The sequence below is a fragment of the Glarea lozoyensis genome (genome assembly GCF_000409485.1).
Source record: "Glarea lozoyensis ATCC 20868 chromosome Unknown GLAREA19, whole genome shotgun sequence".
Classification (NCBI taxonomy): Eukaryota; Fungi; Ascomycota; class Leotiomycetes; order Helotiales; family Helotiaceae; genus Glarea; species Glarea lozoyensis.
The window spans coordinates 478,057-503,468 of record NW_007360993.1 but is presented as its reverse complement, the minus strand read 5'-3'; the positions used below and the strand labels follow the sequence as shown (position 1 = coordinate 503,468).

The 25,412-nt window shown below is 45.6% G+C and overlaps 11 protein-coding genes across 11 annotated transcripts; 7 read left to right on the top strand and 4 right to left on the bottom strand.

The window, feature by feature from the left end:
- Positions 1-538: 538 nt before the first annotated feature.
- GLAREA_12687 (Nucleotide-diphospho-sugar transferase) lies at positions 539-1,856 on the bottom strand (the record flags this gene model as incomplete). The annotated part of the gene is made up of 2 exons (XM_008083468.1): positions 539-1,247; positions 1,309-1,856. The coding sequence occupies 2 exons, from the start codon at positions 1,854-1,856 to the stop codon at positions 539-541; spliced, it is 1,257 nt and encodes a 418-aa protein (XP_008081659.1).
- Positions 1,857-4,024: 2,168 nt separating this feature from the next.
- On the top strand, positions 4,025-7,738 carry GLAREA_12686 (uncharacterized protein; the record flags this gene model as incomplete). The annotated part of the gene is made up of 1 exon (XM_008083467.1): positions 4,025-7,738. One exon carries the CDS (start codon positions 4,025-4,027, stop codon positions 7,736-7,738), a length of 3,714 nt encoding a protein of 1,237 aa, XP_008081658.1.
- A 1,088-nt stretch (positions 7,739-8,826) lies between these two features.
- GLAREA_12685 (uncharacterized protein) lies at positions 8,827-9,648 on the top strand (the record flags this gene model as incomplete). The annotated part of the gene is made up of 1 exon (XM_008083466.1): positions 8,827-9,648. The coding sequence occupies one exon, from the start codon at positions 8,827-8,829 to the stop codon at positions 9,646-9,648; it is 822 nt and encodes a 273-aa protein (XP_008081657.1).
- Positions 9,649-10,384: 736 nt separating this feature from the next.
- Positions 10,385-11,077, top strand: GLAREA_12684 (uncharacterized protein; the record flags this gene model as incomplete). The annotated part of the gene is made up of 3 exons (XM_008083465.1): positions 10,385-10,390; positions 10,439-10,597; positions 10,649-11,077. The coding sequence occupies 3 exons, from the start codon at positions 10,385-10,387 to the stop codon at positions 11,075-11,077; spliced, it is 594 nt and encodes a 197-aa protein (XP_008081656.1).
- A 593-nt stretch (positions 11,078-11,670) lies between these two features.
- Positions 11,671-13,031, bottom strand: GLAREA_12683 (S-adenosyl-L-methionine-dependent methyltransferase; the record flags this gene model as incomplete). Its single annotated transcript, XM_008083464.1, has 4 exons — positions 11,671-11,987; positions 12,059-12,625; positions 12,690-12,810; positions 12,861-13,031. 4 exons carry the CDS (start codon positions 13,029-13,031, stop codon positions 11,671-11,673), a joined length of 1,176 nt encoding a protein of 391 aa, XP_008081655.1.
- Positions 13,032-13,811: 780 nt separating this feature from the next.
- On the top strand, positions 13,812-13,973 carry GLAREA_12682 (uncharacterized protein; the record flags this gene model as incomplete). Its single annotated transcript, XM_008083463.1, has 1 exon — positions 13,812-13,973. One exon carries the CDS (start codon positions 13,812-13,814, stop codon positions 13,971-13,973), a length of 162 nt encoding a protein of 53 aa, XP_008081654.1.
- Positions 13,974-14,519: 546 nt separating this feature from the next.
- Positions 14,520-15,216, bottom strand: GLAREA_12681 (uncharacterized protein; the record flags this gene model as incomplete). The annotated part of the gene is made up of 2 exons (XM_008083462.1): positions 14,520-14,567; positions 14,614-15,216. 2 exons carry the CDS (start codon positions 15,214-15,216, stop codon positions 14,520-14,522), a joined length of 651 nt encoding a protein of 216 aa, XP_008081653.1.
- Positions 15,217-15,937: 721 nt separating this feature from the next.
- GLAREA_12680 (Clavaminate synthase-like protein) lies at positions 15,938-17,000 on the top strand (the record flags this gene model as incomplete). The annotated part of the gene is made up of 2 exons (XM_008083461.1): positions 15,938-16,215; positions 16,265-17,000. 2 exons carry the CDS (start codon positions 15,938-15,940, stop codon positions 16,998-17,000), a joined length of 1,014 nt encoding a protein of 337 aa, XP_008081652.1.
- A 756-nt stretch (positions 17,001-17,756) lies between these two features.
- GLAREA_12679 (ankyrin repeat protein) lies at positions 17,757-18,265 on the top strand (the record flags this gene model as incomplete). Its single annotated transcript, XM_008083460.1, has 3 exons — positions 17,757-17,902; positions 17,952-18,190; positions 18,237-18,265. 3 exons carry the CDS (start codon positions 17,757-17,759, stop codon positions 18,263-18,265), a joined length of 414 nt encoding a protein of 137 aa, XP_008081651.1.
- A 290-nt stretch (positions 18,266-18,555) lies between these two features.
- Positions 18,556-20,414, top strand: GLAREA_12678 (Ankyrin repeat-containing protein; the record flags this gene model as incomplete). The annotated part of the gene is made up of 2 exons (XM_008083459.1): positions 18,556-18,911; positions 18,962-20,414. 2 exons carry the CDS (start codon positions 18,556-18,558, stop codon positions 20,412-20,414), a joined length of 1,809 nt encoding a protein of 602 aa, XP_008081650.1.
- A 710-nt stretch (positions 20,415-21,124) lies between these two features.
- Positions 21,125-24,308, bottom strand: GLAREA_12677 (Ribonuclease H-like protein; the record flags this gene model as incomplete). Its single annotated transcript, XM_008083458.1, has 6 exons — positions 21,125-21,421; positions 21,477-21,971; positions 22,020-22,254; positions 22,304-22,887; positions 22,944-23,251; positions 23,306-24,308. 6 exons carry the CDS (start codon positions 24,306-24,308, stop codon positions 21,125-21,127), a joined length of 2,922 nt encoding a protein of 973 aa, XP_008081649.1.
- Positions 24,309-25,412: the final 1,104 nt, after the last annotated feature.

The window sequence follows — 25,412 nt, the reverse complement described above, 5'->3', positions numbered from 1 at the left end:
CGAGGTGGGGATGGCGGGGTCAAGTGGCTACGGTGGCCGAGAAATTGCAACCTGGAATGTCCAAGCCTCTATCAACGTCAAGGAGAACCATTCCGAGACAAACTCGTCTTACCATTTTTTGTTTAACACTTTTGTTACTTCTCTATTTCCATTGTCCATTCAATTGATAAGCTTGTGAAAGTCACTTGAAATTGGAAGTCGAGCAGGTGTTTCGGACTGTACTTCCCAAAGTAATCAATCTATCTGATTCAAAGGAGAGATGTTCACGCCGGGAGAAATTGTTCAGAAATGCCTCTTTCTTTCTGGTTACTGGGCTGGGTCTGGGAATTTTCATAATACAAGTTTATCGACTGGCTATCATGATAATCGGTGTATTCTATTGGGATCCAGACGATGGTAATATATGGCTTGATTGGAGTTGAAGCGACTAGGAGCCGTCTAGAAGTATACGATTTGTACAAAGTTCAATTTTTTTCTGTTGGGCTGCTAAAACTGTTGGTAATTAGTCACACATTAACTATATAGGTCCGAGTATTATCTACATAACCGTACTTCGAATCCGATTAAAGCACGTCGACCCAATAATCTCGATCCCCTCATCACATTTGCAATTACAACCCAACATCTCTCCCCTCTCTTCTTTGCTCCCAGGCACCAAACGACCTCTCTCAAACGCATCTCTCTTCGATTCATATGCGCAATACTGCAAACTACTATGAACATACCCCACATCTGAGAAATGATGTAACTGCTCAGCCTTCAACAGCATAGCAGCCGCCAAACTATGCACAGGAGCATCACCCCACCTCTCATAATAAAAGCCGCCATCCTGGTCAAGAAGCTGGAATAATTCTCTATATTCCCTCGAACGAAAGAAATCCATATCAGCGATTTCAAAATTACTCCAGAAGTGACACATGTTCCATAGATTTCCTCTGGCGTCTCGGTTTCTCAACCATGGTAGGATGAAGCGTCGGATCGGGAGCGGTGCCCAGGACGGATCGACCATTGCTGTCCAGATTGTTGTAGTCGGTATGTGTTTCCTGAGTTTATAATCTGAGAGTTTGCGGAAGAGGGAGGGGACAGTTTTGCCGAGTTCCCAGAGAGCGATTGTGTAGCCGTAGACTTTGTTGTTGAGATCCATCGAGACGAATGGGTCGTAGGTTATTGCGCAGGTAAGTTGGATATCTGGTTCTACACGCCAGTACCATTTGTAAGAGGTTAAAGCTGGATGATCATAGAAGAATCTGCCCAGAATTAGCTAACACTCTACCATAGGCAATCAAAAGTGAGGATTGGTTCACGAACCCAGATTGAAACCGACACATATGATGATAGCTCTCCTTCCCAGCATTATAGATCTTCCGACTCTCCATACCATGCATCGCCTTCTGCGCTCTTTCCTGATCGATCCATTCCGGAAACCCCCACATGTCCTTCGATATACTGTGAAAAGACACCTCGGCATTACCTCCAACAGCGCTAGTAACCTCCTTCATGAACTCTCCCGAGAAATGCTCATCATTGAGGAATACCCACGGGTAGTGGAAATTGTCGTTGAATTGTTCCTGTATACTCTTGACTGATGCTACCGCTCCTCCTGCGTCCGAGTTCCTAGCTAGCATCATCATAGTCGCATTCGCCCGAGCTGTGGTATTCAAGATAGGTGTCTGACATCCTGTGTAGAACGGTGGATCCAGATTCGCCGATGGTCGAGTGATCTTGTAGTCCTTTATATGGTAGTAAATTTCAACTATGTTGATTGCGGCCAGTACTGCGACCACTTTCCAGTAGGCGACCAGGGTATGGAAGACATATTTTGCTGGTGATGAGAGTCGTTGGAGGAGAATGAGCATCTCGCCGTGATACGAGTCACGATTGAGTTCTAAGATCTCAACCTTGGAACTAAAATTATCTCTTTATCCTCTGATCGTATTCCGAGAATTGTAAAGGTGAATTCAAATTATGCTGTTTGCACCTTGTGGCTGCCAATTCTGTACTAGTGAACTGAAATAAATAATTAAGAAAGTGAAAAAAGATCCTGTATCATTTCATGTCGTACAGGAGGATGCGTTTGTACGACTCCCGCGGTATAATACGGCACTTCTCAAGTACCCTTGGGTTAAAGCATTCGAGGGCGTATACATTACCGGTCTCTAGGACATAACCGACATACTAGGCTTCAGTCGTTCTAGAATAACGTCACAGCCGCCGTTTTTATAGACGATAGATCCCTGATACACGAGTACCCCTTGTATACATTTAGCCCTATGGGTTTGTGTGCTTGGCATCTGGGGCGATGAGTGGCGATGCCGTATGCTTGTTCGACGTAGTTACTGGAAATGGACCGATGCGTTGGGTTGTACCTAAGCATACTGGGGGTTTGATGTTTCCGAATATATGGGCCGAGAATTGTATGCAGCGGCACTAGACACGGCCCGCATAGTGTTAATAGACGTCAAGTCCTACTCGGCCTGTGGGCGTTTGATAGACCATATCTTCTCTTCTTTCGAGGCGACTTTCGCGTTCTGTCAGATTACCACCATACGCTCCAGGTACGCCGGAATGGTCAAGGAGGATCCATGCGTTTACTGTCAATCAGTGAAGGGGTGATCTGAGAAAATACTAATAGTACTTGGCACCTGTAAGTAGTAGGGATTAGCTGGAAGCTGCTCGCCTATGACTCTTGGCTAAGTATGGAACGCCAAACTGTTAATAACCTCTGTGACTGGTGTGAGGAAGTAATCAAAGAAAAATAGCAAAGGAGGAGATACTTCGTCAAGACGGACATCACTATCTTCCCTCAGCGTGATGTTTGACGTGGACGTCTTCATGAACAATAGAGAAACAAATATTGTAAGCAGTACTTCATTTTGGGAGAGCCACTCTCATAAGCATGGCTCCTTTGGGACTTTAGGGAGAGCTTCTGCAACTTGACAGTGCAGGAGCTAGCTTACAGTAGTGCGATGACGCTACTTCTCGAAGTCTTTAGCGTAATTCATTGGCAGATTGGACGAAAAGAATGTGGAGTTGTGGGGATCTCGCCAAGACTAGAAAGTCAAAATCAACAATTGGCATTGTTCATGGACAGATTCGAGAAGTCGTAAAGATAATCCAGTTGTGGGAAGGCTTTAAAGTAGATACAAGCTCTTGTATTCCAATTCCCAATAAGTAGAATGTGTTCTGTCCTCGGGCACTTTAGTCATGTACCAACAGGTCACATTGGCATAGGTTATACGGGAAATAGAGAAAATCGCAATACAGCTCCAAATTTGAGAAGCATTAGGCTTTGCGTAAAAGGACTTGTTCATAGTAATTTCTATTGTGCTTTTGAAGCCTCATTCTTACTGTGTTGTGTCATATCTTCGACTACCTAGGTAGTTGAAAAGAAGTAGGTTTCCCTAACTCTTATCGAAAACCGACGCGAGGCTATTCCAAATTTAGTGACCCTGGAATTTATTAGTATCAGATCAGCTATTAGTAGCAAAACTCCATCGAAGGGGGATCTGGATTGTTTGGTCGCCCGTGCAAAATTTCGGGTTCTCTCGAGATCTGAAATTTCCCCGTATGCAATGAGGGTGCCTTACTTTCCAGGGGCTTTTCTGGACTTTATATTCCAGCATTGATCCTGTACGTTGATAATATTTAGGGCTTTTTCGTGTCGCAATGGAGATCAAATGAGATATATTGTTTAGTAATGTTTTGATGTTCCAATTGTCGCTGCCAAGTTCTCTGAGAGCCCGGGTATTCTCCGGGATCCGAGACCTCCGAAGTCTGGCTGTGAAGGCGATGGTACAAGAAATTGTCTGGCTAAAACACCACAACCACCTTAATAATACAAAATGGCGCCCCTATAATAGGAACCAATTGATAATAACACATGTTATGTAAATCATCGAACCCTTCAACGTCTACCTATTGAAGTTCCTCGCGTCCCGAAACGATGACGACGCTTCTGCGACATTACCAGGCACATTGGAGTAGGAAATCCGGACCAGCTTGGGATACAGCATAGGTGTCAAAAATGGGGAAAGTCGACAAGAGCTGGGAGAAAACAGAAGAATGGATGCAGAAGCGTGCAAAGGCAATATGGGCGAATCTTCATACCAACCACCTCTGGCAGAGGATGGTGAAAAACACTTTGGCAACGACCATAGCTGTGATCATTGCTTTGGTTCCAGCTGTGGTTAGAGTATATGGTCCAGCGACCTACCTGCTTCCAATCACAACCGTATTCGGACACCCTGGACGACGATTTGGAATGATGTTTGAAGCTCTGGTGCTTGCAACATGTGGTACTCTCATTGGGCTCGGATGGTCATTGTTAGGTGTATACCTTTCTAGTCTTATTCTACAAGAAAACGCTCCGGCGGCATATACAATTCGTGGAGTTTTTCTAGGATTTGCTCTGATTTTTCATGGTTTCGTACGTTCGAGTACACCACGTCTTTTCATTCTTACGGTATTGGAAATTATCGTTTCTGTAGTCAGTTTGACTGGCACATCTCGAGGTGTAACCACGGCTTCTGCAACTGTCATTCTGTACCCAATTTTGAGTGCAGTAGCACTTTTGATCCTGGTGAACATCTTGGTTTTTCCCGAGTTTTCTAGTAGTTTTCTAGGGACCACAACCATTGAAACCCTCAAAGAAACGGTTGATACCTTGCGAGACGCTGGTACTTACTTTGTAAGCGTCATCGACGATACACAGAAAGTTGAAGACGAATCTCCCTCTCAAGAAGATTCCGAAAACTCTGTTGATACCAAAGAAAAGTCAGAGCCTGCAAAAACCGTTATTCATGAACCTGTTTTCAGAAAGGTCCTTCGTATATTTGGTTATTCAAAGGTTGGGACGAAGAGTAATGATGGTTCTTCGAAGAAAGTCACACTCAAATCGCTTACGGATCGAAAAGCGAAACTTCGGGCCAAGCTTGGGGGTTGCAAAGCAGCTCAGCAAGAGTGCAATTTTGAATTGGCTTATGCTGTACTCCCACCAGAGCTCTTGAAGCCTATAAGTGTCACAGCAATGACTAAGCTCGTAGCAAACACTATTGCACTCATTGGCGCATGTGAGAGTAAATACGCCTTGATGGGCGATGAGAATGACAAAATTGAATCGGACATCACAGAGGCTGCTAAGGCTGCGGACGTAGAAAGCGAAAACTCATCGTCTAAACATTCCACCGATGAGGAGGCAACTGATAACGAACATTCAAAGGATAGGCGCCGTTCACCCATTGATGTTAATGGCGGCAGAAAGTCAGAAAAGAACCATGACGAAAATGGGAAGAAGCATCATAAAGGCCTGAAGAGGAAGTCCACACTTCAGCAAGGTAAAGAGAATCTCGAGCTCATCAAACCTAAAAAGGAAATTGAATTTGGCGACGTCGAGCTCCTTCGATATCTGGTCGGTCGTATCGCGGACCCCTTAAGAGAGCTACAAAAGACCATCGATGCAAGTGTTGGCGTCATCACATCGTGTTTAGCTTATAGCTACGATGTTCCCAAGCTGCCTCTTGGGGCTCCTACACCGGCTGGCATACAGCTTCAGGAGATAGATATAAGGATTGATGTATTGACCGATGCACTCACAGAGTTTGACAAAAATTCTGCAGAAGCACTTCAGGGTGCTGCATCAATACGTGATTTAGAGCACCTACAAGTCGATGTCATGCCCAGAATGGAAACTTTCCTCATCTCGTTGTTTCTGTTAAATTTGAGACAATCTGGTCTACATACGTTAGAGATGCTGCGGCACTCCCGAATTGTCCTAGAAAGGCGTCAGGCCAGACACAAATGGCGGCGTCTGTATGCGCCACAAATCAACTGGCGAAAATGGCTTGCTTCTGGAGGAGAGGAAGACATGCTCGCGCTGCCTGATAACGCCCGAAAAGAGGTTCGAACTGGTAAAGTCAATTCTGATGATGAAGACGGCTCGTCCTTCACGAGAAGTGATGATGGACTCCTGAGGAGGACTGATCTAGAATCAACCACTCCTCTAGAAGTCTCCGAGGATTCTAGAAATGGTGGTCCCAAACCTGACCGCAAGTTACAAAAGACTGCCCCAAAACCAAAACAACCAAAGAGCTTCATCTCCCGGGCTCGTAACGGTTTAGCAGACATTGTCGAGTATCTGCATGATAGTGACGATGTGATATACGCTATCAAGCTCGCAGTTGCCGTTTATCTGGTCACTTGGCCAGCCTTTGTTGCAAGCTGGAATACATGGTATTCTTTGAACCGTGGGCTATGGGCAGCATTGCAATTGGTACTTATAACAGAAGTAGCTATAGGGACGTCGGTATGGACGTTTCTCTTGAGAGCTTTTGGCACCTCGCTAGGTTGTCTCTGGGGATACGCAGCTTACCAGGCTGGCAGTGGGAACCACGTCGTTCTTGTGATTCTTTTAGTCGTTGGCATCATCCCCTCCGCATATGTACAACTTGGAAGTCAGTACGTCAAAGCGGGTATGGTATCAATCATTTCCATGTGTATTGTCTGCCTCGCTACCACTTCTAGGACTGTCCCTGGTACGGCCACAGAAAACTACTTGAAGCGGTTCATTGCATTTCTTATCGGTGGAGTTGTAGCTTTGATAGTTCAATTCACTTTCGTTCCCGTGAAGGCTCGGGATAGACTGGTTGAGTCGTTGGCGGCATCCATTACTCAGATCATTGAGATGGAGGCTTGTCTGGCGTATGGTGTTGAGACAGTAAATAATGTCGACGTTCACTCAACAGCTGTGACAGAAAGATTCGATCAGGCAAAGGCAAAAGCTCAAGGTGCTCTTGCTGCTGCCGACACTTTCCTACCTTTCTGCGCAAATGAGCCTCGCTTAAAGGGTTCATTCAAAGGTCTCGCTCTCGTCTACGCAGAGATATCGTATGTCCTACATGCGATTGTGGATAGAATGGATAACATGATTCATTTACGATATGAATACGGATCAGGAGTTTTGGAGGAGCTCAATGCCCAAGTATATGCATATCGACGCAATGTAGCAGGAGCTATTACGATCGTTCTTTTTGCAGTACATGAGGCACTTACAACTAAGCTGCCCCTTCCTCAATTCTTACCCTCTCCTCGGCTTTCTCATCTTCGAATGGTTAATCGCGTGAGAGAGGTAGTGCTCGGAAAGCAAGCCGAAGTAACGCAAAACGGGGAAGACATCTTACAGTCCGCCATGGAAGTATCGATGGTCAAGCGTGTCATCCGTCAAAAGTTTCTATCATGGAACGCGGCAAGTGCTGGACAAATTGAAGTAATCGAATTCTTAGAAGAATTAATCGACCTGGCTAAACTTTTGGTTGGCGCGAACGAATTCCGCAATGGAATGCTCACAAGACCAACATATCGAGAATACATCGAGCGCATGGACAAAACCGAGCAAACATGGCAGCATCACACAGGTAATGCTTCGCGGACGGGCGAAGCCGCTGAGAACGACGCAGACACGGATAAGGACGAAGCATTGGACATCATGCCAGAGCCAGCGACTCAACAAACTTCTCCTCCTCAACTAAGGAAAAGACCAACGTTTTCACGTAGAATTAGTGCTAGCGATGGGAAGAAACAGGAAACGGACGAGGAGAAGCTCGAGAAACAGAGACTGGCTAATTGTGAAGAACTTCCGAGGTCATTGCAGAGAGTGAGATCACGAAGGATTGAGGAGATGAATTTGCAGAGGTATGGGAGTAATGAGGAGGGGAAAGTGAAGAGCGAGAAGCGCCCGGAGTAATTGTATGTCGTATCTTGAAATGTGGTGTAAAGCTGTAAACATGATGGCTCTGGCTTGAGAGTCTGCTACACGACATTTTGCGAGGTGGAAATGGTCGAAGTTAGACAGGTACGGTTGATGCGAGGTGTTGCGAAGGGTCTCGATGCAATACAATTCTGGAATAAGACATCAACTGGTCAAGTACTGTTCATGCGACTAACACCTTCGTTTGGTGTAACGGTCGAAGCCATGAAATCGGTCGAACCATACTTCCGGGACGAAACATCTGAAGGACCATGGAATCCAGGCATGATATGGGAAATCTTAAGAGATCGGAGCTAGGGCAAACGGCGTATCGCCTTGTCATTGGCGTGGATCCGCTTTCATCCCTTTTCGTTTCCAAAACACTCTGAAACAAAAATGGAGCTCCTCTTAAGCGCGACCCACCCCGGCTTCATTTTTCTCGCAATCAACTCGCAACAAATATAGTGCCAAGGAGGCATGGAATAATTAGCTGGGCCAACGAGTGGAACGATTGAAATAAGACTTCATATGTTTGCGACAAAAACGTGGCGCCGCGGGGTGCACAATAACGGACAGTAGCCGCTTTCGTCGGCAAGCGACCGAATACCACGCACAGTTCACCAAACCGAATCAATTCGACACCAGAATTGAGGCTCTGCCGCTCTAGATCTTGCTTATGACGAGTTTTGGGCATAATTATGCATCTTTCTGTGGCTTGTGCACTGAGATGATTCTTTGTGGACGTTCAATTCCTTCCACTCGGGGAATTTCCTCCTCGCCTTGGTATCCCCCGAACTCCTGACTTTTGTTTTTCATCTCATGGCTGGAGCGACGCCGATATGGCGGGGATCTAGGGACATTTGTAAATGAGTATGTACTTGGTATAAAGTCTTTTCATCCCTCCTGGAAGCCTTTTCCTTCTCATCCTCATCATCTTTTGCAGTCTAAGTCTTTCATTGCTGAGCAATACATTCATTTCAGTCTTTTGACTATCACATTCTTTTCACCAACCAAACCACATTCATTCCCTCTTTGCAGGTCATTTCCCAAAGCTTCTCAGCAAGAAAATATCAACTTTACTCAAAATGCAATACTCATCTTTCATCCTCGCTGCCGCCAGCGGCTTGATCACCAGCGTCACTGCTCACGGTGCCATCTCCTCCCCAACACCCCGTGTTGCTGGACCTGCCATGGCCGCCGCATGCGGACAACAAGTCTTCAACAACCAAGCTTCTGACAGCTTCGGTAACATCCAGGGAGAGCTCCAAGTCGCCTCTTCCCAATCCGACTACGACGAGGCAGCATGCAACATCTGGCAATGCAAGGGCTACAAATTCGAAGATAACGCCGCCGCCAACATCCAATCCTGGACCGCCGGCCAAGTAGTTGACTTCAAATTCGACGTTCGCGCTCCCCACACCGGAACCGCCAACGTCTCTATCGTCGAGACAGCCACCAACTCTATCATTGGTGACATGCTCGTCGTCTACTCTAACTTCGCAGACAACGCCCGTCCTACCTCCGCAAACGACACCGCTTTCTCCATCACCGTCCCAGCCGGTCTCGAGTCCACCTGCGGCACCGCTGGTGCGTGTGTTCTCCAACATTACTGGGATGCCAGATCCATCGACCAGACCTACGAGTCTTGCGTTGATTTCACTATCGGCGCCGGTGGTGCCGCTCCTCCTGCTGCATCTTCCGCCGTTGCCTCTTCATCTGCCGCCCCAGCTACTTCAGCTGTTGCTTCCCCAGCTACTTCGGTCGCTGCGCCAGTCACCGAGGTCCCAGCAGCCACCTCCGCCGTCGCTGTCCCAACTACCCTCCAGACCCTGACCAGACCTGCCACCACTGCCGCTGCGCCAGTCGCTACCGCCGCCCCAGTCGAGGAGGACGACGAGGACTGCTAGATCACTCCTACACCTGAAACGAGACGTGAAGTTATGTTCATATGTATATATTTTTTTGTTGTGTGGAGCTCTTGGGATGGAGATGAATCTGATTGGTCTTGGTACCTAATCTATTTTCTTGTATATAGATGTATAGATGAATTGTATCTCTTGATATTTAATATTCAGCTGTGTCTTGAGTTTGTAGTGAGTGAGTGATCTTTGGTATTGTAGGTTCGAGTGAAAAGGCAGACTAGTGATGTTCCAATGGCGTTTGTTCTCGGAGTTACTTCAGCATACTGGATGTTGATTTTGCAGCTACTGTCACTTCCCTATGTGTAAGCACTACTAGATTACACAACTTCCCTCTCGTGCCAAGAAATAAAAGTATATTTCAATAAACTTATCAAGTTGATCGATACTCACGAAGCTTAAGATCTTTATCAATTTTTATAACAACTTAAAATCTGAAATATGAATAGTAGTAGTACACTCGTTTATTTCATCAATAAGATTATCCAACAGTGAAAATATATATCACTACTATTCTGCGCAGTTAAGACGGATTGATCAGTTGGCAATTTCATCTCGCTTAAACCAAGAAGTCCCCCTTTTTCTGCACGGACTAAAACCCGACGCGTCGGGTCGCGTCACGCGATACTTTTATATGAGCGAGCTTTACTCACATTTTAGTCGTCCCTACTCAAATCACAAATCACTGGATCTTGAAATTTGGATCTTTGGAACATATTTGACTATGCCAGTAAGTCTCCCCCCTCGAAGATCCGAAAACCAAACTGACCAGCAGCAGCGAATTCCAATGCGTCCGGCTGGAAGCATCATCGACCTGACCCTTTCACCTACCCCATCCCCTATCAAAAGAGCTCACAAATATGGTGTTTCGGCGCTAGACGCAACTCTTGAACGCGCAATCAATCTGGCTTCTGTAGAAGCTTTGAGGTGTATCGTCGTGAATATGTGTAGAGTATTTCCTGAAGTCTAGTATCATATTTCTCGCAAGGTGTTGCCAAATGCGGGATATGCATTGGAGAAGCCGAAGGAATCGCCTTTGAAAGAACTACGTGCTGAGGAAGGTGTTGATTCGCCACAGGTTGGTCGGAGCAAAGAGATGGAGTTATTCTCAGAGAATAAGCGGCAGCAACGAAATGCTGCGAAATTCAATCTACATTCAGGCTTATCGCATGAGCCTCAACCAGATCTTGAAGAAGCATTAAGTTTCCAAAAACTGTACGATGAGATATACCCGTCTCAAGGCTCAGCTCAACCAGCACCAACATTATACTCGGAAATGCCTTTTGGACAGCAGCACCACTTCAAGAAATTTCCTCTAATACCACCAGGCCCACCAAGAAACGAAAACGAAAGGTCTGTGATGATTGTGGAGAAGATCCGGACGAAGGAGATGGATGTTGCAAATACAACAGTATGAGGGAAGCAGAGTTCGTCTTCCCTATCCAAATTTCTTAACCACTTTCATATGAAAAACTCGGCTAAATGCGCGACTTACAGTAAATACGAGGCTCGTCAGGAGATCAGGTATGCTGAGTCCATTCGGAAACTAAAGGTTCGCCCGGAATGTGATGGGGATCCTGAAGAAGGAGATGGGTGTTGTAAATGGTATAGGATGATGGATTCAAGGTACAGGCATATTTCTACGCTTTTTTAAGGCTTGACTAATTATGTGCTTAGAGAACAACAAGCTAGAGATATGTTGGGTTCTAATGATGAATCTAAAGATGAGGATGATTTTCCGGAAGAGAGTGAGCACGAAGAGGTACCCGAGGTAGAGTTTGCATTATGCCTAGAATGTGGGGACAATGAAAATCTAGCGGACCCGTGGTGTTGTGAGGTCGGTAGACAGAAGTGGACGATTTTACAGAGGGGACACGGGTGGGATCCCCAACTATTGGGTTGAGCGGTACTCATTACTAGATACCCCTCAGCATGAAACAGTAATAAGCCTGTTGAGCAAGAACTTTGTAAATATGGAAATTGGACGCTATTGACATGGAAAGCAGAGCATCACAGAACTTCCGCCTCAATCACTCCCTCAGAAATCCCATCTGGAGCTGCATATACCGCCACCACTTTAAGACCAGCCTCAGCTAGGATATAGGTCCATTGTGCCTCTGTCCTCTCTAACGTGGCGCACAGTGTCATCATGTTGAAATCTTGAGTCACAACCCAGGTTGAAGCACCTCGAGCTGGGACAATCAACTCGTGAACGAATAGCTTGGAATAGCCTGGCTTCATTGCTTTTCGGAGTTGACTGAGGATAGTCAAGCACTTCTCTGCGGGCCAGTTGTGAAGACATTGACGAATGTAGTATGCTCGTGCACCTAGAAGAAGGTAAGGATTGAGGATAACAAAGAAAAGGCAAGGGAAAAAAAGATAGCGCTGAAGTACATACCTTTAATCGGCTGCTCCGTAAAGAAATCATGCCCCAAAAACTCAACACCCTCACACTCAGGAGAATTCTTCACCGTGCCCGGCAAATCCTGCACCACAAACCGCCCAGGCAACCCCGGAACCGCTTTCTTCAACGCAACACTCTTCTGCCCATACCCACCCCCAACATCCACCCACATCACACTCTCACCATCAAACCCCTCCCCCAACTCCCCCACCGGATACAGATCCTGAATCAACGAATTGCCTTCGCCCCATGTACTCATCAACGTCCCGAAGCCGCGCGCGGACTCCGGTCGTTCCATGAGGATCCCGATGAGGTCTTTGCCTTTGGCGTCGAAGGCGCTTTGGAGTGCGGTGTTGGCGGGGTCGTTGGGGGAGACGTAGGATGTAGATTTGAGAAAGGAGGGGAGGGCGAGGTAGGCGGGGTTGAGGAAGTCGGCGCAGTCGGCCAGACCGGCTGCGAATGTTGGGTTGGCGAAGAGGGAGAAGGTTGGGGATAGGGCGTATTTGTCGTTGCTGGTTTCTTTGATTGCGCCGTTGGCGGCGAGACTGCGGAGGATACGGCCTGTAAATGTATGTTAGAGATAATGCTTCGTGGGATTATGGTTTCGCGAGTTCATGATACGCACCTAGAAGCTCGGGTGTAGCCTTGGTCACCTCCGCGAGTTCAGTGAGAGACTTTTCCCCGTCTTTGAGAATGGAGAAGAGCTTCAGGTCAATTGCAATTCTGATCGTAATACCTTCCACCGACTTGACTCGAATTAGTACATTCTCATCTGTAATTTAGAGGTGCTTCAAACCTGAGAAAGTAAAACTCGTGCAACGACATCTTCTGGCTTCTCCAATGCTAAAAATGCAGCTCTGGCAGCAACAGCGAGTTTTGTTTGGAGTGTTTCGTCCAGATCATTTGGTGGGTTTGATGCCAAAGCCTGGAGCTCGGCTAAGAGCTGAGTTGGTGAGATGGTGGACATGATTCTTTTGATCGTGGACCTGGGCTGATTTCCAATGGCAGGTAAAATCTAAACTGAAGAAACGAGCTCATTGTATCTTTTCATTTAATGTTTGCTGACTTCCTGAAGGTTGGCCAACGTTGGTGATACTAGCATTTCCTGACATTGTGGTTGGTTGGGTTGTTCTGCAGTTGGTTGTACGTCAAGATGTTGGTTGAAGCTGTGGTGGTTAAAGGCTCAACATGCAGGCTGACAGTGTTTAAGACTCCGAGATTCCGCTCTAATATCTCATGCAGGTGCGCCGTTAAAAGAACAGTCCCCACGATACTCCACCAATCTACTGCTTTTCCCTCGAGTCGATCTTCCCCACAAAATTTCACAAAGTTCCCGCCTTTTTCTCAAGTATACCATCTCCCAAGCAACAATGGCGACTCTCACAATCTCGACTGACTATAGGTGGGTGGGCCTTTTGGAAACCGTCGCTTTAGCTTCTATGCCTTGCCGCGAATAAATGATTTCTCACTAAACGCTGTCCAGATATGTCCTCCTAGTCACAGCCCTCTCAACATTCATCCCCAGCTACCATACCACCCTCACAAGAAACCTTCGAACCAAAGCAGGCGTCTTATACCCCATTGCATACGCCACTCCCGCCGAAGCGGCTGCATCTCCCGCCAAACATCGTTTCAACTGTGCACAAAAAGCACATTCCAACTTCACCGAAAACCATACCAGTTTCGTCTGTGTGCTGCTGATTGCTGGGCTACAGTACCCGAAATTGAGCGCTATTTTGGGAGCATCATGGTGTGTAGCGCGCGTGCTTTATTTGTTGGGTTATACGAGAAAAGAGAACTCAGAAAATGGAAAGGGGCGGCATTGGGGGACTTGGTGGGCAGGGCCGCATGTGATGTTAATGATCTTGGCGATTGTGTCATCGTTGAAAGTGCTGTAAGAGGTGCTTGAAAACCAGTGGGGTACTATGAGGTTGTCAGCTCAGTCAGTTCGTGGTATTTCTTTTTGGTGAAGCTCGATCCATAGTGCATAGGATCTACATTTGTTCAGTACTTGTTGATTGTTGGGAGCATTTGCTGAGAGCGAAACTCGTTCAGACCAGCATGGCGATCCCAGAATGATCGAATTGCTAGAAATCAAACCTCTACACAGCCTGAGAGTCAAAAGCCGATTGAAATCATTTAAATTTGAACAGAAACTTTCATCTACCGTAAAGTCATAAATACATTAAGAGCGCATACATATGAGTGGAAAAATAATAATAGGATCGGGAACTACTGCTTGCCTAAACTCTCAGGACGAACAGTATTAAGCAGCGATACGTTGGCCGTTTTGTCGATGCTTTTGCACATCGCAGAAAATAATGGTATAGCTTGGAGACGGCTCGCTCATTGATATGAGGGTCATCAGGTCTGAGAGCAGTTGCAAATCTCTGATAAGGAAGAGGCCTTCGCTAAACTTGAGGCATGAGTTCAAGATAAGATCCTGGGCCGACAGCTATGAAGGGATGTTTATCATAGGACGTGGCTCATGTTGAGGTTCATACTAGTCACATTTCAGCTCACAGCGTCAACTTAAGAAATGAAAATACCTTGAAATCCGAATCCTTCGCCGGCTCCCACTTGGTATAGTCCCACGTCTCGTCTTTGAAGTGGTTCAGCCAGTCTGCAACCTTGTTTGCATCTTCAGGTGCCGACATGTCAAGTGGTTCATCGTGTAATTGTTCTATTGATTGAGTCTTTCCTGTCTTCCATGCGAACATCTTCACTCTCCGACCCATGACAACCGCCACGAACCTTCCGGGTGGTCCATTGGAATTGTCAGAGTGAGGTATTTGAAGCATATAAGGCTCAAGATCTTCTTTAAGACCATTCCAGTGCTCCGGTATATCAGACTTCGCATCCAAGCAGAAAACAACCAGGATCTCTTTCTGCAGCCACTCCTCCGGGTTTTCAGCTCCACATAAGACTCTCTTCACCCCAAAGACTTCACAGTCTGGAATATCGTCCTTTTTTGATTGTGGTACTTTGAGATATGAAGCATATCCTTCGGCGGTGGGGAAAAAAGCCGTAGTTATGACCTGCCAGAGACGGAAGACTGGGTTTACGGTGGTACCACGAGCAGTCGCTGAAACAAGCGCACGGAGTTTCAAATCTGTGCTGACATTCAGCGCTCCTTTATAATAATTTGACATTTCGAACGATTTTGTATCATCATTGAGGTTATTCAAACGTGGAATCAGAAGATCATTGCAAACAGGTTTCGAAGAAGTGGGTCCAAACCTACTTGATGCCTTAGGCTGAAAGTTCCACGCTAGAGCAGAACCCTAATTTCCCCCCTTTTGTTCTTTGCATCATCCATCATCGAGTCATGAAACTTTCACTTAACTTAAGCAGAACGATCATATATTCATGAACAATTGTTTTGAACGCGAAGGACTTGGGAAGCCCAGTCCATAACGAATCTGAAGTAGACCTTTTAGGAACAACTTTAACCCCACGTTAGGGAAGTTTTGCCCTTTTCCTGACTAGTAACGCACTAACATTAAGAGGGTACTTTGGTCATATTCGGCAATCGTGCACACGACAGTGGAGTGCTCTCGGATGTTGTGGATCGAATACCGAAATATAGTTTCTGTGTTTTGCTTTTGACTCTACTGAATTTGACTCCGTTGCGATTTTGCCGAGACGACGGCGTGGAAGAAATCTAAGAATCTAGTAGATCTTCCCCACAATTGCGTATAAGGGTCTTTAAGGATGTCTATTTCGAAAGAGTTTCACTCCACAATATCTTACATGAGATGCTTGGTGAATTATGCCACTTCTGACCTGAGTTACCTAAGTAGCATATATACATGACGGTAACTCTTCCGTATTTTTCTAAAATTCCCCAAATCTACCACCCAAACAGCAGCAATGTCTACTTCATTCTCATCCCTTCCTATCATTTCTCTCTCTTCATTGTCTAAAGCCTCATGCGACGAAGCAGAACTATTGAGACTCTCAGCTGAATTAGATCATGTATTCTCCACGACCGGCTTTGCATATTTGACTGATCTTCCTCTCACTTATACCCATGAGGATGTGTTTGGAATTTGTGATGAATTCTTTGGACCAAATGGAGTTTCTACCGAAGAGAAAATGAAACTGGCTAAAAGAACATTCGTTCCGGGAAATAAAAATACATATCGAGGGTATATAAACTCGATTCTAATTAGATTAATAATTGCTGACAATTTCCAGTTATTTCCCCCCTCAACAGGGCTCCGATAACCTCAAGGAAGGGTTCGAGCTCGGCACACCTTCAACACTCCCATCTTCAAGCTCTCCTAACCCTAAGTTCAATCTCACAGAACCAAACGTATTCCCATCTTCTCAGAGCTTCCGCACCAAATGTGAAACTCTTCACACAGAACTCCAAAACCTCTCAACAAAACTCCTTTCGCTTCTCGCGGTCAGTCTCGGAAAGCCATCTACCTTCTTTGAAAACTACCTCACAAACTCCCTCAGCACTCTCCGACTCCTGCATTATCCGCCTGTTCCTGCGTCTCGTCAACAGGAGCTCATCTGTACACCACACACCGACTCTGGTATTCTGACTTTACTGCATCAAGACTCGACAGGCGGGTTGGAAGTGCTGAATTCTAAAAATGAATGGATACCAGCGCCATATGTACCTGGGAGTGTAGTCGTCAACATTGGAGATTTGATGGCGAAGGTCAGTGGTGGGAGATGGGTTGCTACGTTGCATAGAGTCAGAGCCGCCAAACGAAATGCGGATCAGGTGAAGGGAAGGCATTCGGTGCCATTCTTTTTTGAACCGGGAGCTGAGTGTGTTGTCAGAAGTTTGGATGGCGAGGAGGTCATTTATGGAAAACACGTGGTGGAGAAGATGAGTGGGTGGGTTGAGTTCCAGGATGTTATTGAGGAGGAAGAAAGTGGCCTGAGAGGAGTACCGAAAGCTGTTGAAGTCTACTAGTGTATATCTCTCCATGGGGACATGATCTTTATTTTTATGAAGAAGTTTCAAATTGTACTCCTATGGCTCTTTCGCTTCTCCAACAATATTGGGAACCCTTTTGAGGTTTTCTGATGATAATCTTATATATAATGTCACTCTCGACATACTAAATTTCTGAAAAGTCGATTAGGGGACGAGTCACTGAGAAATCTAGGAGATGCACGAGTTTTCTCAAGTTGCGCTTTCCTAGTTTCAATTTGCGAGGTGCTTTCAAAATTTCTCTCGGTTATTGGAAACCGTTAGACTCATCAAAACCAGGGGCTTTCGCTATCGGCAAATGTGACTCTGGTATCCTGCAATCCTTGAGCGCTCTTTGGGTAAAGCTATAAATAGGTGGTAACACAGCATATTTGCAGCAACATAGCCCCATAACCTCACAACTTCGTTACAATCATCGTTAGATTCTTCTTTCTTTTTATCCCAAGTTATACAAACATGGAGCCCTTAAGTGCTGCAGCAAGCGTCATAGCAGTAGTTCAAATTACGTCTAAGATCTTTGATGCTTGTACAAACTATTGCCTTCACGCCAAGAATGCATGAGACGATATCCGTCACTTAAAGCAAGAGATAGATGCACTTCAAGCTGTGCTTGCCAGCATACTTGATCTAGCTGATGGCGACACGCCTGGTCGTTGTACTGTGCTGGAAGGTGTTTCTAAGAAGGGGGGTCTGCTAGAGCAATGTCAGAGTGAATTAAGGGCAGTACTGCAGAAAATGGAGCCAAGTCGAAGCGATCAAAAGGCAGAGAGGCTACTGTTCAGGTTGAAGTGGCCGTTTAGCAAAAAAGATCTAGATGCTGTGCTGAGTACTGTTGAGAGATATAAATCATCTTTAGCCCTCGCCACAGCATCCGAGCACACGTATAGTAATCCGTTGTTGCATACATGAGGAGTCCTAATTATTTTACAGAAGGCTTGCTGTCGAAACGCAGCGTTGTGTCCAGGACTTAAAAGAAAACATCGAAAAACAAAAAGATGACTCTACTCGTTTAAAAATAATTCGATGGTTGTCGACGACGGATCCTTCGAGTAATTTTCATTCTGGTTGTGAGGGTCATCAATCTACCTCTGGCAGCTGGGTCCTCAATCACACGTCTTACAAAAACTGGTCGCAATCTCCCAATTCATTTTTGTGGCTACATGGGATTCGTAAGTCTGTTGTTTGTCTTAGGAACGCAGCTAATCGGCACTGCAGCTGGTTGCGGCAAAACTACTCTAAGGTAAGCGATGCTACAAACTAGTCAAATAACCATGTCATCTCATTTCTAACTTAAATAATCAAATGTAGCTCAGTAATCATTTAGCACCTACTGGCTGAGTCTTCTGGCTCCCCAAACAGTATAGTGATCTACTATTACTTTGATTTCACAACTGCGACCAAGCAAGAACTTAACTCTTGCTTGTCATCTCTGCTCGCTCAGATTTGTACCGCAGCACCCAAGCTTCCCAGTTCAATAGACCAAGCATGGTCTCGAAACGCGAAAGGGAACTCTCGTTGCACTACCCATGAGTTGATGGCACTACTATTCGAGACTATAGCCGATATCGATCATTTGTACGTCGTTATTGATGCTCTTGATGAGTGTCGAAATCAGGATAGAGAGTCTCTTCTAAAAGCGCTATCCCAACTGAAAAACGCTGGGTCAGCGAACCTTCATCTTTGCGTCACTAGTCGCCCAGAGCAGGATATCCGCGAATGTATCGAACCTCTACTATCACAACCTGCAATTCAGCTTAGAGACCCAGAGGTAAAACTCGATATCAAAAATCATATTCAATGGCAACTCGCAGTCAACACCAAGTTGCAAAGATGGTCAAGCGATATCAAACAAGAGATAGAAAAAACTTTGACAGAAGGAGCCAATGGAATGTAAGGTTTATTCTTGGCTACCCAAGACACGTGCTAATATCTAATTTCAGGTTTAGATGGGTGACTTGCCAGCTCGATGCTCTCAAGCGTTGCGTGAAAGCAAGTTCCGTGCGAAAAGCCCTAAAAAATCTGCCCAAAACCTTGGATCAAACCTACGCACGCGTGCTGTTAGCAATAGACGAGGAATACCGACAAGATGCTAAACATGCTCTCATTTGGCTTGCTTTCTCAGTGAGGCCACTCACGCTCAAGGAGATCTCTGAGGCTATCATAATAGATTGCCGATCAGACACTCCATTCGATGTGGAGAACCGCTTTCTAGATGTTACTAGCGTGCTTATCATACTTTCCAGTCTGGTAGTTTGCGCACTTCCTGAGATGATCGCACCTTGGCCAGATGAAAAGCCATCCGACTCTTATCACGACATGACTACAGCTCAACAGCGGAATCTTATAATAGATCAACCCGTGACCCTTGCTCATCTTTCGGTAAAGGACTACATTCTCTCAGATCGAATCAAAGATACCGAAGCGGGATTCTTTGCTATTTCTCCAAGCGACGCGCATCTGTTGATCGCCGAATCTTGTCTCCATTATATTGCACATACCTCTACCACAGACATATTTTCAACGAAATTTCCTTTGAATCGTTACGTTTTAGAGAACTGGTATCGGCACATCAACCTCACTTCTATTGACAACCAAAAGTCGATCAACACACTAGCCTTGAGATGTTTACTCTGGCTCAGCTCTCAAGACCAATCCTATATACCCCTGGAGGAACGCTGTTATTTTCCGGTTACGCCTATGAATTTAGCTTGCAAGATGGGCTTAATATTCGCGGTTGCCGAAATCCTCAACTGCCCCACGGGCCCCAGAAAATATCCTTATGGCGGGTACTCCCTTCAAATCGCAATTCGAAAGAGCCACGAGGAAATAGCAAAACTACTTATCGAAAAGGGTGCGAATATAAAAGCACAAGGTTGGGATGGAAGTACCGCCATCTCCACGGCCGTCATAAAGGGCCATACTGCTATTGTGGAACTACTCCTAGATCTAGGGGAGGACGTAAACGCACGAGACCGCAACGGAACATCTTTAATTCAACATGCTGCTCAGCGTAATAATGCTAGCACTGCTGAGCTTTTACTAGACCGTGGTACGTTTAAAGACGTTTTCATCGACGGTAAATTGGAGCGAGGTCCCCTGATATCGGCTGCCTACCGCGGGCAGCTGCCGCTAATGATTCGGCTACTTGAATTGGGAAGTGAAATTAATTTACTGCACCCTAAACTCGACAGTGCCCTTCATCAAACTATTAGATCAGATAAGCAAGAGTGCTTAAGAGAGCTCCTCAAGCGAGGCGCCAACCCGGATCTTCTGACGACTAATGGCCAACATCCCATTGAGCTGGCATTACGCGGTAATAAGATCGTAATAGCCCGAATTCTGCTTGAATATGGCGCTCAGGTGGTAGGTCTAAGATTTAAATGTTGGCGATAGGTTTATGACAATGTCATTCCAATACAGGGACCTAGGAAAGAGTTTCCTGAGAAATCGTCGAAGTCAACAAAGCTCCATACGTCCGCAAGCCGTTGGCATCTTGAATATCCATTTGTGTTTCTTAGGGTATCAACAGTAGGGAAAATCACAAATAAATTTTCTACCCACAACACTAGGCCGCACATCAGTGAGAATGTAGTATTGTTGACAACCTATCGTTACTGACATAGGAGTGTATAAATATCAGGATTAGGAGGACAGTAATCTCGCACTCCAAATTCGCAGTCGCATCTCTCTACTCCACAGATTACTGATCAGGTTGATACCATCACTTGGATTGATGTGACAAATTTTCAGTCAACAATAATTCATTTTGCTATTTCCCCTTAACAAATCGCAACACAAAACATATCCAAATCCTTCATCTAAACCGAATAATAACCCTATAAAACGCCTAATTACTTTAACTCTGGATCAAAAGAGCAAGTTAGAGCCGTCCTAATCTCTGAAGACCTAAGAGCGGAGCATGATAACTTGCTGGAGAAGGAAACATTGAAAAATAAACAAAAAGCCAAACAGTCTAGTTGCAAAACAAGGAAAAGGAAACTCGGACGACGAAAGCTCCATGCGAGGAAGCAAAGAAGAAACACAGCTTGCTAGACCATCTGAGATCTTGCTCAAGATCGGAGCACAAATTCTCTTGAAGCCGCTCAAAGATAGAACATAACATTCTCGAGACTCTGGTGCCATGGATTTCTTCTTTGTCCAGCGGCCCATATCCGAGTATCAGCGGCATAATGCGCAGGAGTCGGTCCTGGCTGAATTAAATTTCCACCGGCTTGCTGATTTGGCGAATTGAAACTTTGTGGAATGAAAGGAGTACGAGTGTTCAAAGTGGGCTTTAAGTATGCTCTCATACGCGTACACAAAAGATCTGCATATCGAGCTGGCGTACAAACCGAGAGACTACATAGAGCTCTGGAGCCGCTCCAGCACAAGTCGTTTGTCTAACATCAGGTAAATATTTTGAATGTTTAACACAATGTATCAGAATGAACTTACGAGTTTCTCTATCTGTGCTGTTGTGGCGGTACTAGTATTTTCGAGGATGACGTTATGAGTGCATCTAGCAGTACCTAAAGCACTGTGATGGCTCTGAAGATAAAACTCGTCATAGCTGGGCGAGACTATTGTTGAATCGACCAGGGTTCCTGAGGGTAGGTTGGGTAGGTTGGCATTGTCTTGCCTAGTCCGGCGAGAGAGACGTGTATGATGACGTTTAGTGACAACGACTATAACTTTAGAAGGCTGAAATGCTGGAGGAGGCAAATCATTCCGATTGGCACCTGCAAAACTCGCCCATGCGGCATTCCATCCGCTCTGGATTTGTGGAAACTCCTTGTGCAACACCATTCCATACTGACTTTCACTAACACCATCACGATAGAAAACAATGCTGCGTGGCCATCGTTCTCTAGGCGGTATTCCATCAGATACGGCTTTGCTGTGCCAGGCCAGAAGCCTCTCCCGAATCATTCCCTCCAAGTCGGAAATATACTATCAGCGTTAGCTTTTACTCTCTCTTTGAGAGGGCCGACATATTACCTCCTGCCCGCCCGTCTGTAATCTTGCTGAGCCCAGATATCGATTTGAAGCATGTCCATCTGTAGCTACGACACAAGCGATAGAAGGGCATCCATCTACATCTCTTCCTGGATGTGTCACATCAGCGCCAATAAACATGACACGGTCACCGAAACCTTCAAATGTACCAGGGGGGGCAGAGTTGGATACCCGTAAAGTGTGATTCTGACCACCTAACTTGAGATTGAATTTCATGCTTGAATCTGATTAGTCGGCACATGAAAGTGAGAACAGTCTGAACTCACCAAAGATTTGCGACGAAGCGGGGATTGTTACTAACAACGTGGCCGTTTGGTTGCGTATTGCTCTTGAGCTTCGAAACATTATCTTGATCGACACAGACCGTTGGAAGCCCAGCAATGCAATCTCCCCACCTCTTTACCTCCGCATAAATTTTAGTGCTTCTTGGAAGAACAACCATAATCAACCTAACTTGTCGAGCATGGCTATTTTCAAGAGTTGTACGAGCAGTATCGAGAGCAGTAACAAATTGCTGTCTATACTGCGTTGGTGTGAGGTGGTTTGCAGGCGGGTTGACGACTGCTCTTTGGACCGCAATTGGATTATTGGAGAAAACACCATAGTTTCTGAGACCGGCGATGAGAGAGTTGGTATGATTGGGGCCGTTAAAATTACCACCTATATAGATGATATCCAGAGTCGGGTGATTGGCAAAAGATGGAGGTGATGTGTGGAAAACCCTATTCCTCATATCCCATGACGCAGTGTGTTGGACTGTTGCGCGGCCATTGCGGTAAACTACCCGAGGAGGAGGAAACACGACAGATCGGACTGGCGCAAACCCCCCTTGCGGAGCGAGCCCAAATAGCTAGAAGAAGTATTGACTGCTTGAGGTCTAGGTTGTAATAGAGGTAAACAACTTACCTGATAAAAATTGGCGGGAAGACTTGAGGGTATATTAAAACTACTTGGAAATCCAACATAAGGTAGCGCATGCCTTTCTATCAACGGTTTGCTAACGCTTGGTATCATAGTAGAAATTCTTAACATCTCTCTAGAATAATCAATACCGTTGTGGTTGAGATCACTATCAAGTGTGCGAGTATATGGTTGCCAGTCAACAATTGTCAAACAATCCATAGGATACCATATTGGGTTAGTACGTGACCCGACGTTTACACATCTCAGATTGGGGTCTGGAAACGTAGGATTATTACCTAAACTCGGGTATTCTATGAGAAATCTTAGTAGGAGTTGCATCTAGAGAAAAGGAAGTCCTGTCTTACTTGTACGCAGGTGGGTTTCCACGCTCGTTACCCCATTGGCAAATGTCTGAGCACTAAAAGGCACCGTGCCAAGAGAAAAGATTTTCCATTGACGTCTTGGAGTTTGTTGGGAGTGATTAAAAGTTACTTGAACGCCCCTGAGGAACCTTTGAAATTCCGCGGCATTTGGAAACCCAGGACCTTGAGCGCCATTGAAAGGGCCCCATTTGAGCCACATCCACCTGTCAAGCCCGATTGCCGTATAGAACGCTGAGGTCGTGTTATTGACGTTAAGAAAGACTGAGCGGTCTCCAGCTCTCATCGAACTGAAAAATCCACGACGAATGGTAAACAATCGATTGTTGCGATTGGCCTCCATAGCGCCATTAACAAGGGTTTGAGGATAGAACTTCTTTCCCACTACACCTCCTTGAAATGCCGCACCAGAAATAAACTTGTACGTGATGATATTCAGAGCCTTTAATACGGGCGAAGGGTCCCAATTTTGGTTGGCATGATTTCCGTTAACCCATTGTTGCAAAGACTGGGTATCGACGACGCCAATGTAAGTAACTGTAGAGGTCACCATGGTAGTGCTGCCAGTACGAGGGTGAGGAGTGGGTGTGACCATGCCTACAACTGGATTGCCATAAAGGGGCTGAGCAGAAATGATAAGAGAATCATAATCGCATGCCCAAAAGTTATGATTTGGCGGGTTCGATGCAAGCAATTGTTCAATAAGGGCACGCTTTGCTTTTTTTGTCAATCTTGGTGTTTGAGGAACATTAGGAGTCTGATTTGGCTGTACTTGTTGCTGATGATTGCTGCAGTTGGCTCCAATTGTAATACTGTATCGATGAATCGTCGTATTTGGGTTGATACCACAAGCGAAATAGTTGGCTTCAATGTTCTGGGGAGGAACGTTGGGCGTAGCTACTGGGGTCCGCAACGGGATATTTGCCTCAGCAGCTTTCCAATGTTGTTCTTGCTGTGTGAGCCCTCCGGGCGGAGCTGGGGCGGCCATGGATGCCATCGCTCTTTGAATTTCGACAGATAACAAGGTAAGTCTCCAACTGCCGTCTCTGAAAGATTTGAAGAGGCGATGAAGAAACCTAATTTGAACATTTGTGGCACAGATGCTCTGCTATATACTTTCTCGTCTGTAGAAGCAAACCTTATATATTGTAAGATTGGTTTCTCTTGATTGCCATGTTCACAAAAAAAAACTCAAGCTGTACACAAACTACGGAGGCACGGTGGTGAACAAAAACACTTATGATAGTCACCCAGTGTAGTCATTTGAGAGTCACTGGCCAATAACCACCTACGGCAGTAGTAGAAACTTTTCCAGATTCGCTATGACTCATAGTCAAACACGAAATGTAGCTATTTGTTCACTCAGAACACAATCGAGCAAGAGCTTCCGGAATTGAATATAGCTGTTCAAACTCACATCACTTGGTGTTGAAATTGATTGAGCTCCCAATAAAACGCCAGAGATATGTTGTATCCAAAGAACAATCTACAGAAAGCGTTTTAGAAATGACTGTGAGAAGCCAAAGCCAATTAGCGTGAGCAAATAATAAAAGCAGCAAAGTGATTGATACTTAGCAAAAGCACCATAATTCACCAAACATCTCGAGCATCCTGATTGTCCACCACGATCAACCCAAGCTCGTGGCGCCAAAGAAAGAGCGTGAAAAAAAAGTCAACAAAAGCTCATGCGCAAATGACTTTTCGTGTTGTGAGCCATCCCTTCGCGGGCACCGCTTCTGCTGAAGCGAACTTCCCCAAATTTTCCTTTCCACGTTTGGTCGTGCTAAGAAAAGAAGTTCGACACTTAGCTTCACGATGTAGTAAAGAGAGAGAAAGGTTTGTCGTCGAAATAAAAATAACCTCAACGCCAAAATACGTCACGCGTCTCGTCTCGAGCCGAAAAAGCGGGTCGACCCACTTATACCCAATGCGACGGCGACGGTGACGACGGCAGGTTGCCTCTACTGCTACCCACCGAACGGAGGCACAACATATTACTCGGATCATGAACTCACTTCGAAAGATCCACGAATAAAACATCAGAAAAGATAGTATATTTCCGAAACCAGCAACAAAGTCACCAGCTACCAGC